Source organism: Antennarius striatus, chromosome 6 (genome assembly GCF_040054535.1).
Source record: "Antennarius striatus isolate MH-2024 chromosome 6, ASM4005453v1, whole genome shotgun sequence".
Classification (NCBI taxonomy): Eukaryota; Metazoa; Chordata; class Actinopteri; order Lophiiformes; family Antennariidae; genus Antennarius; species Antennarius striatus.
In genome coordinates, this window is record NC_090781.1 from 7,979,803 (window position 1) to 7,990,304 (window position 10,502).

General features: G+C 40.9%; 1 protein-coding gene across 1 annotated transcript; it reads left to right on the forward strand.

Moving 5' to 3' along the window:
- Positions 1-923: 923 nt before the first annotated feature.
- On the forward strand, positions 924-9,823 carry LOC137596768 (kelch-like protein 10). Its single transcript, XM_068317505.1, has 7 exons — positions 924-1,140; positions 5,778-5,923; positions 6,060-6,232; positions 6,416-6,887; positions 7,665-8,279; positions 8,734-8,883; positions 9,491-9,823. The coding sequence occupies exons 1-7, from the start codon at positions 924-926 to the stop codon at positions 9,821-9,823; spliced, it is 2,106 nt and encodes a 701-aa protein (XP_068173606.1).
- Positions 9,824-10,502: the final 679 nt, after the last annotated feature.

The window sequence follows — 10,502 nt, forward strand, 5'->3', positions numbered from 1 at the left end:
TTCTCTGTAAATCTAGAGGAAAATATTCATCTTGGCTTTAAATCCATCCATTCATCAAAAATGCAAGGTCAAGTGTCCACTCTGTGTCCTCCAGCAATGACACGTCTTTGACTTTGGACTGCATGAACTCTTTAATTTCACCCAGAAGTGAGAAAAACAATGTAAAACTCGTCCTCTGCTGAGCCGTTAGATTTCTGTGTGTAGCATCAGGTCAACATATTCAGCTGACATCTCCTCCAAAAGCTCCTTGAAAACCCTGTGCTGTCTTGCTTTGGAGCGGATGTTGTTGATTGTTCTCACAATGGGAGTCATCATGTTGTGCACGAAAAACTCCTTCGCCGTGTTATAAATGTCAACTCCCCTCATAGTTGTCTTCAAGGGCAGTAGTGTCAGGAGTTCTTGTGGAGAAAAAGAACTCCTCCTCCCATTCATTGTGAAAGTAATAAGATTTATTTTTTCTGCCATGTTTTGAGGTCAGAAACTGCTTTCAGCGTCCATCTGCGCTGCGCCTGCTAGCTTACTCTCCACTAGCACTGGTTTTGTCACATGCACAATCCTGACCTTTGAACTAGAGTGGTTCAGAGGTGACCTAAACTTATCTAAAGTTCATGTATAATTAACATTTTTAAGATATTGACATTTTCAAATCTGTATATAAATGTAAGTGTGATGCAAAAAGAATAGCAACAGAACGAAATAAAAATTCAGTCGTGCTGAGTAGTGACGTAGTAAGTTCTATTTTTAGAACAGCCTGTGGGCGACTTATGTGGTTGTTGGAGGCGACCTGATGCCCGCGGGCAACGTGTTGGTGACCCCTGCCTTGGGGAGTGTGATTCCACTGCTAACCAGTACTTCCAGGCCCTTTTCTACCGACTCACAGGCGATAGAACACATTTACCATCCCAGACGTGTCTACAGAGGTGATGAAGATCATCATTGACTTTGCATACTCAGGTTCTGTCTCTGTGGAGGACAACGTACAAGAGCTGCTTTTTGCAGCTGACTATTTGATTGTAACTGACATCATAGAGGCATGCAGCAACTTCCTGGAAGAGAATCTCACTCCAGAGAACTGCATTGGTGTTTGTCGGTTCACCGTCTCAGGTCCTCAAGTGAAGCACAAGGCCCATTTCCTGATAGGTTTGAGGAGGTTGAAGTTGTCTGGACTTCAGGTTGCATATGAATTAAAATATTTTTGTCATGGTTATACTGTAGGACCCAAATGCACAGATGTGAGGTAAGCGAAAAAAGAAATTTATTCAACAAAATGTGGAGAACTTTTCTGTTGCGTTTACGCCTTCCGTCCACACGACAACGCAGATATCCGGAACGAAAACACAACTTTTTAAAACCGCTGGCCGAGGAGGACTTTTTTTTAAACGCTGGGTCTGCATTGTCGTGTGGACGGTGTATCCGCAACTTTTTAAAAACGCTGACGTCTTGCCTGCGACGAAAACCTCTGTGACGTCATATTTATGGGCCTGTGTGTTGTGACAACAAAACACGGAGGATTCCTATTGGATAAAATTTGAGTCAATACTGCCACCACATGGTTTTGCATGCTTGTAGCCGTCTTCGAAAACGCACTGGTGCGTTTACATGTGGACAGAGATTTTTTTGAAAACGCTGTCGTGTGGACGCGAATTGTTTTCGGTGCGTTTTTAAAAAGTTTTCAAAAAAATCTGTCATCGTGTCGATGGGGCCTTAATGTGACATTTGACACCCAATGGCTGGCATTCCCCAGGATTAATCTCAACTTCACTGAAAAAAGTGAAACGTTGAATCAATTAAAAAAAGTTCTTAAATTGGTTACATCTAATAACATTAAGTGAATTTAAAAAAAAAAATTAATATGTTATTTTTGATTCTATTTAGCTGTGACTAGAATATAACTAAATCTCCAGGCAAATCACAAAGAGCTGTGATTGATAGCCAACTGAGCGAATCAGGGACTGCATCGCATCCAGTGACTTCATACAACTGCTGTGTTCAAAACAGGAACAGTCAGAGCACGAGTCAATTCGCAGAGCAACTCTGAGTCAGAGTTGTGATTGAGTCTATTTCTGCAATAACTACACTTACTGCTGTTAACTAATGTTAATGTTGCAATTCAATGCTCTAAGACGGGGATGTCAAACTCATTTTCACAGAGGTCCACATCAGTATAAGGGCTGTCCTCAAAAGGTCAGATGTAACTTATAAATGTAACTAAACTCAATATAATTTAAAATATAACTCCTTCTTAATGTTAAATAACTGAATTTAATACTTATTCAAGTTACAAACATTGCACAGAAAAACTATATTTGCTTGTTGTTCTGTTATAACATAAATCCTTTTAATTTGTCAGCTTATGAAACCCACAAAACATCAATCAAGGATCAAACTATCAATGAATAAAGAAAAATAACATCACACACAAGTTAGGACATAAATGACTCTACAGCGCAATGTACATCATGTTAGAATAATGTATATAAGTTATCCCATATTTACTCTTTTATTTTCCTTTATTCTTTGTACTGCATAGCATGACCATATACAGTAAATGTTTATATCTGTGTGTGAGTGTCTTGCTATGCATTGAGTTATTTTTTCAGGGAGACAACAGTAGCAATGGGATCACAGGAGTGATAGCAGAAGGTCCCTTGAGCAGGGCGTGAGCTCTGAACTGGTGATAAGGGATGTGCCTGCTTCTTGTTTTCAAATGAGAGAATGTCATAAAAAGAAGAATTTACTACTCATTTATGGCATCGTGCCACAGGTGTTGCTTTACTGTTGTTTTCTATCCTCCATCCCTCAGAAAAATAATGTAAACAGGGAACGCCCCAAGAAAATAAAAAATAGGATTCGGCAGAGACAGGGATGGCCAACTTAAAAAAAAATTGAATACATAGTTTTATGCATTTCCCAGTATTTAAAGGGATCATCTGCTCAGTCCAGAGGAGGAGCAGCTCTGCATCTGCATCTGCAGTGGCATTTTACACCCATGGGTATTAACCCATGGAAGTTCTGGACAGCGATGCAGATGAAAAAATGCCACTGCAGATGCAGAGCAGATGATCCTTTTAAATACTGGGAAATGCATAAAACTATGTATTCAAACTTGTTTAAGTTAGCCAAAAAGTTATCTTGTGACACCAGCTGTTAAAGGGTGTTTTCTAAGGCTGGAGAAGTTATTTACCATAAAGAAAGAAATCGACTAAGCCCTTCTACTGTACAAAAATTGCCATTCCTAAAAACACCTGAGTTACACAGTCATTCAGTACACAAAGCACACTGTCATGTATAAAACGCTAAGTACACCAAGCACCATCCCAAAGAAAAATAAGAACTACAAAAAATATATTTCAAAGATTTATTTTCATTTCATTTATTGTTGCTTCAGATGTAGAATTTTTACTAGGAAATACAATCAGCAAATTCCTAAAACACAGTTGCATTTACAGTCATTTGAGTAGTTGCCACCTTATAAATTGCTATATTAAGAAGCACAGTATTTCCCCACTTCATACCCTAAGTCAGCTGGGATAGGCTCCAGCTCCCCACGGCCCTTCATAGCGGATGAAGCGGTTGAAGATGAATGACTTCATGACACAGTGGTTCAAAAATGTTCAAAGCTTCAAAAAGCTTTGTATTGCCATCACTACCAACCAAGGATCTGCATTAAAGAATCTATAGTGATCTATACAAAGCTCCGCCTGGCTTTGATCTACCTGTGTCATTTACACGGCTCCTGATAGTAGCATCTACAGTTATTTGATCCGTTTCTTTCATGTCTTCAATGCCTTTAAGGTTTCAATGTCTGTCATTTGAGGTAATCTCATTAGATAAATCTGTTGATTCAACTCAAAACACTTCGCTGTTGACAGTGTCAGGGGAGCTACTTCCAAAATGACAGGATTAACAAAACAGGATTTGGAGCATTCACATGACGCAGTCATCAGCGCTGGGGGTGTTAGTTTTCATGTTCACAGAATCATCATGTGTAACTGCGGTCCATACTTCCAGTAAGTAATTTATTGAATATCAATGTAAACTAGTTCATCACTGAGTTGAGCACAAAAAAACAATTATGAAGCACTTCTTCTCCTCCTCCTTTCGGCTTTTCCCTTCAGGGGTCGCCACAGCGAATCAGTTGCCTCCATCTAACCCTGTCTTCTGCATCCTCTTCTCTCACACCAACTACCTTCATGTCCTCTTTCACTACATCCATAAATCTCCTCTTTGGTCTTCCTCTAGGCCTCCTGCCTGGCAGTTCAAAACTCAGCATCCTTCTACCAATATATTCACTATCTCTCCTCTGGACATGTCCAAACCATCTCAGTCTGGCCTCTCTGACTTTATCTCCAAAACCTCTAACATGTGCTGTCCCTCTGATGTACTCATTCCTGATCCTATCCTTCCTGGTCACTCCCAGAGAGAACCTCAGCATCTTCATCTCTGCTACCTCCAGCTCTGTCTCCTGTCTTTTCCTCAGTGACACTGTCTCTAGACCAAACAACATCGCTGGTCTCACCACAGTTTTGTACACCTTTCCTTTCATTTTAGCTGAAACTCCTCTATCACACATCACACCTGACACTTCTTAGCTACTTCCTGGTCCACAACAGCCACCTCCTCTAGTGTTTGTTCTCTCAATTATGAAGCACAATTATGACAATTTGAGGATCAGTCAGTCGCATTAAGTAAGGTTTATATTAATGCGGACACCTTTCATAATAAAAAGAGAATATGACACAACAGGGAGGATACTGCACAGAGAATACACACATACTTTAAAAGACGTTTCTGATTTTCAAGTGGTACTGACTTCATGTCCCCAACACAGCCAATAAATTGGAAAAAATCCGTTTGAATGAGGGTTTTTGCCGTCATTTTTTGGAGAAGTTATAATAATATTTCCATGAAGCATTAACTAGTGATTTAAGAATTGTTTGTATTTAACTGTGTATCTGGATCCGGATTATGATGGCAGCGGTTTGATCAGGGAACTCCTCTGGGTGGATCTCAAGGTGCTTCTGTCACGGGTTGTTTCAGGCAGAAGTCCCCAACTTCTGGTCCAGGTCCACAGACCCATACCGCTCCGTGGAACATTTCTTTCATTGTACAAATTATATTTTTTTATTGGAGTTTTCGGATTGAATTTTGAAAAACGAGTCTTTCTGCCTTGTCTTTACTGCCACACTTGACTCTGTTGCATCATTTCACACATCGGCTAACTGCAACTACCATTTTTAGCTGACCTCAAGCTAAGAAATTCAAGCTCAAGAAATTTTTCAGGAGGAAACGAGCAAACAATGAGACTGCAGAAGCATCACAGACTGCTAGCAACATGAAACCATTTTTTAAAAAATACCAAGAAGAAGAAATACGCTTTAATAATCCCCTTGGGAAAATGATCTTTTCACTCTTAAATATATGTTACAAACGTAAGGACATGTGTGTGTCCAAGCCCCTGAAAACACACACACACACACACACACACACACATACACACACACACACACACACACACACACACACACACACACAAACACACACACCTCTAAGCAAGTACAGTATTTATAAGGCACCTAAAAGCCTATAATTTTCTCATAATTCCGTAGTGCGCCTTATAATCCGAGTCGCCGTGTATATGGATTAATATTACATTAATATTAATCCATTTCATTTTTACTATTATTAATATTAGTATTGGTTAAAAAACATCGCTGAAAGATCGCTGAAAAAAAGCCGGCAGTCTTGCCGGCTGTCATGCTGCACTCCGCCACCAGGGGCACCCTCACAAGGTATTCAGGCCTCACCACGCCCCCTAACAACGGTAGTCAAGGGGCGTCGCAAAAGTGCCGACTCTCACCGACTTGCTGCTTGTCGGCAGAGCAGCCTGCTGAGAAGAACACCGGTGACCGGCTACGATAACGTAGCAAAACAACATTTATTATTTACGGTAATTTAAACGTTTATGAACCCTCCCTACTCTGATATTAAACCACCTTATTTCTGTATTACCCTTTCCCACAAAAAGCACTTTTAAGTGTTTCTTTAATACATGGAAGCGTGCTACGTTCCGAGTCCGAGTATGGGACTCGAGTCTGGGTCTGCCCTTCAGAGTTTGGTTCCAGCCTCCAAAATCTGGGCCCACCCCCCAGAGTCTGGCTCTGCCCCCCCCAGAATCTGGCTCTGCCCTTCAGAGTCTGGGTCTTGCCTGGAGTTTCTTTCTCAGCAAGGGGTTTTTCCCTGCCGCTGTCTTGCTTGTTCTGGAGTGTTCTGTTGGGTTCTATTGAGTTTCTCTGGCTTTTAAAGCGCTTTGAAATGTCTGCTGATGTGATTAAGCTTGTTTGTTGTTGTTTGTTTTCAGATTGGTCATGTGTTGTGGTATTACAGTTACTTAAATGCTTTTCTTTATTCACAGGGCCCTTTTCTACCGACACGCAGGCGATAGAACACATTTTACCATCCCAGACGTGTCTGCAGAGGTGATGAAGATCCTCATTGACTTTGCATACTCAGGTTCTGTCTACGTGACAGAGGACAACGTACAAGAGCTGCTTATAGCAGCCGACTATTTGATTGTAACTGACATCATAGAGGCATGCAGCAACTTCCTGCAACGGAATCTCACTCCAGAGAACTGCATTGGTGTTTGTCGGTTCACCGTCTCAGGTCCTCATGTGCACAAAGCTCATTTCCTTTTAATGAATAAGTTTGAGGAGGTTGTTTCTAGCGAGGAGTTCCTGGAGCTCAGTTTGCAGGAACTCACTGATATCCTTGATAGTGATGAGCTCAATGTGAATGATGAGAAAACTGTGTATAAGGCCACCGTCAGGTGGATCGACCATGAACCTGAGCAAAGAACCTCACATTTACCTGCACTCTTGTCAAAGGTAAGACAACGTTCTGTCATTGTGCTTCATTTAACCTTCCCCCTGTGTTAGATTTTGACCCGTGTTTTAAATCAGCTTTAAAATACACTAAACACAAAAGCTTATCATCCAATTTTTTCTCATCTCCTAGTTACCTTTCTAGGCTTCCTTACCCATTAAAATGGTGGGATTAATATTTTTCTTGTGTGGCTCTGGGCCTTTTTTTTTTTATTAGTATACCTTTCGATTTCAATAAAAAAAGAAAACCTTAACCTCAAGAAACTTATATAAATAAATAAAAGGATGTTGTATGAACATTACTAAGGGCTATAGAACACATCTCTGAAATAAATTTGCTTGATTATTTTTTCTCATTTAAAAAAGAATATCTACTGTATAGTAACATCTATGGTGTTATGGGTCAGTTTCAACCCATATATATTTTCTTCAAGAAAATGCAAAAAAAAAAAAGTCAGTAATAGGACTTTAATATAAACACCGTGAAACACAGAACAAGTCATAACACAAAATGTTGATTGACAAGTTCAAACAAACAACAACCAATCAAACACATCAAACCAACAGAAATGCATTATGAGAAGGTTAAATGTTCAGACTCAGTAGTTGGCTTGTCTTTTACAGGAAAATATATTTGAATTGTACTTTGACCTGGGTGCTTTTACACCTGCGTTTTTACACCTGTTGGTTTTTTTTATCATAATTGCTGTCTGTAACAAAAATATGGAATATCACAATTTCATTCTGTTCCATTCAAATTCTGTTCTGTTTCCTCTGTAGGCTCGGCTGGCCTTGAGCAGTGTAGACGACATTAAGACCCTGATGTCCGATCCATATCTGAGCAACAACACTCAGTGTCTGCAAATTTTAGAGAACGTCCTGCGACTCAAACATCAGCTGTCCAATTCCACACTGCCAATGAGATTTTGCTCTAACCTCGCTGCTCGTCCTCGTTTACCTAATACCGTTATTTTTGCTATTGGGGGCTGCAGCACTGACGGTATAACTAACATCATGAAGGTTTATGATGTCAGTGCTGATTGCTGGTTGGACATTACAGATAATCAGGAAAAACCTCATTGCTTTCATGGCACTGCCTTCCACGATGGGTTCATCTACTGCATTGGTGGCTATGATGGGAAGGACTTTTCCAACAGCGTGCGCAAATTTGATGTGAAAAGACGTGCTTGGCTTGAAGCAGCACCCATGAACCAGCGCCGCTCCAATGTAAGTGTTGCTTGTTTGGATGGATATATTTATGCGTTAGGAGGCTATGATGGGACATTTCTACTGAGGACTGCAGAGCGGTATAGACCTGAGATGAACCAGTGGAGTCTAATTGCGCCCATGAAAGATATCAGAACTGATGCCGGTTGTGCAGCGTTCAAAAAGAAGGTGAGTGAAGGTACAGAGTGGTTGGATAGCTCTGGAGTTGTTCTAGTGCTGACAGGAAACATGGGTGCATTGAATTACCTGTTTCTTTACCCTGTGTGTTTTTTGGAACACTTTAGAGCTCCGCTAAATGTTTTAGCAAACAATATGAAGAACATATCATTTTCTGTGCATTAAGCTGTTAATCCCCATGGTTCACCGGCATCGTGCCCAGAGTGTCCCCTGAAGACGTGGCTAAGTAGATGAATGAATGAAGGAAGTTGTTAATTTAAACATTTATGGACTGGACGACATGCTGGAAGTTATTCAATATTTTTTACAAATAAAAACTCTTCAATTACATACAAGAAAGGAGAGAAGAAAATGAGAAATGAGAGCAAAACGATCTTTCCTGGGACTCATGCCAAGAACACTGATATTTGTTGACTGCCTTTCTTTTTCCTCCTTTTCTCTACAGATTTACGTTTGTGGTGGTTTGGGTGGGTCTATATACTTTCGAAGTTGTGAATTTTATAGTCCAGAGTCCGACCAGTGGACAAGCATCACCGACATGAGCACCAGACGCAATGGATTAGGTGTTGTTTTGTATGACAACCGGATCTTTGCGGTGAGTAAATAACCAACTAACCTACTCTAAGGCCAACACCTGATTTTATCTAGTAGGGCTAAGTGACGACAAAATGACACGTCCTGTATTTGGTGTGTAGTTGGCATTACCCATGTCATGTTCACAATCTCAAAGTTTCTTAGAATGCTTCACAATACAGTAATCCATCGCTTATTCACGCGTCTTGATGCACAGCTTCACTACATCGCAGATTTTAAGTAGGTAGTCACATGATACTGTACGCGCACGCAATTGGCTGACAGCATTCGTATGTGCGCTGCATTCCGAGACTCACGGACTGCAGCGCACTTCCCTGTATTAAAGAAACACTTTTTTTAAAAAATACAAGTGTTTTAAACAGTCTATAAGAGTGTGGGAATAGGTAATACAGATATAAGGTGGTTTAATATTAATATGGGGAGGGCTCATAAATGTTTAAATTACACTAAATAATAAAATAAATACAGTAGTTTGTCGCTATATCATGGAATTTGGTTTGTCGCCGGTGGTCCTGGAACGCATTAACAGTGAGTAATGAGGAATTACTGTATGTTAAAATTGATTTGAACCCAATAACTCACATGACAATTTTATTTTGTTGTGATAGCTCGGTGGCTACGATGGCAACAAGGATTTAAAAAGCGTTGAGGCCTACGACCCACAGACCAATGAGTGGCATAAAATAACCCCCATGTTGACCAACCACAGTAACTGTGGCACTGCAGTGATTAACAACAAGCTGTTTGTTATGGGGGGCGTCAAGGGCTTTCACAAAACCAATTCTGTTGAGTACTATGATGCAAAAACTAACATCTGGACTAAAGCTGGTCAAATGAGGACAGCTCGCAGGGGTGTCAGCTGCTGTGCCATCTCCAATCACCCCATCTTGAAAGAATACGCCACAAGCCGCGACACCTTCCCACGTTTAGAGGAAGAGTAAAAGTTGGAGGAGACTTCAGGAGATCAAATCAAACCTTTATGAACTCGTCTGTCTGCACAGTCTCACCACAGGACCACAATCCCCCTTGGGAGGTGTCTGCAGAAGCAATAACTGTAACCCCATCTGACGTGGATCGAAAGATAAACTGTTCATATGTTCAAGTTAAAACTGATTGATCTAAAGCTGTGGTTCTTAACTGGCCCGGCTTCAAGATCCACCATCACCCCTTAATGACAAGCCGCGACCCAGTTGTTCAAATTGATTTAACAGAACATTCAGTAACAATTAACAGTAACTGTACTTCTAAAGTTTATTCAGCGCTTATTCTGGCGATAAAAAAAAAGCCCAATGGCGCAGTGGGTATCGCTATCGCCTCACAGCTAGAAGGTTCTGGGTTCAAGCCTGTGTGGAGTTTGTATGTTCTCCTCATGTCTGCATGAGTTCTCTCCAGGTTCTCCCACCTCCATAAACATGAAATTCAGGTGTATTGGTCGGCTCCAAATTGTCTGTAGGTGTGAGTGTGTGCATGAGTGATTGTTTGCCTTTCATGTGGCTACGAGGTGCACCGTACTTGGAGTACCTCTCGCCCTCAAGTCCTCTGGGATATGCCCCAGCAACCTGTGACCCGGGACAGTGGAAGAAGTAGATAAGATGAGTGAATGGATCGATTTGGATTTTT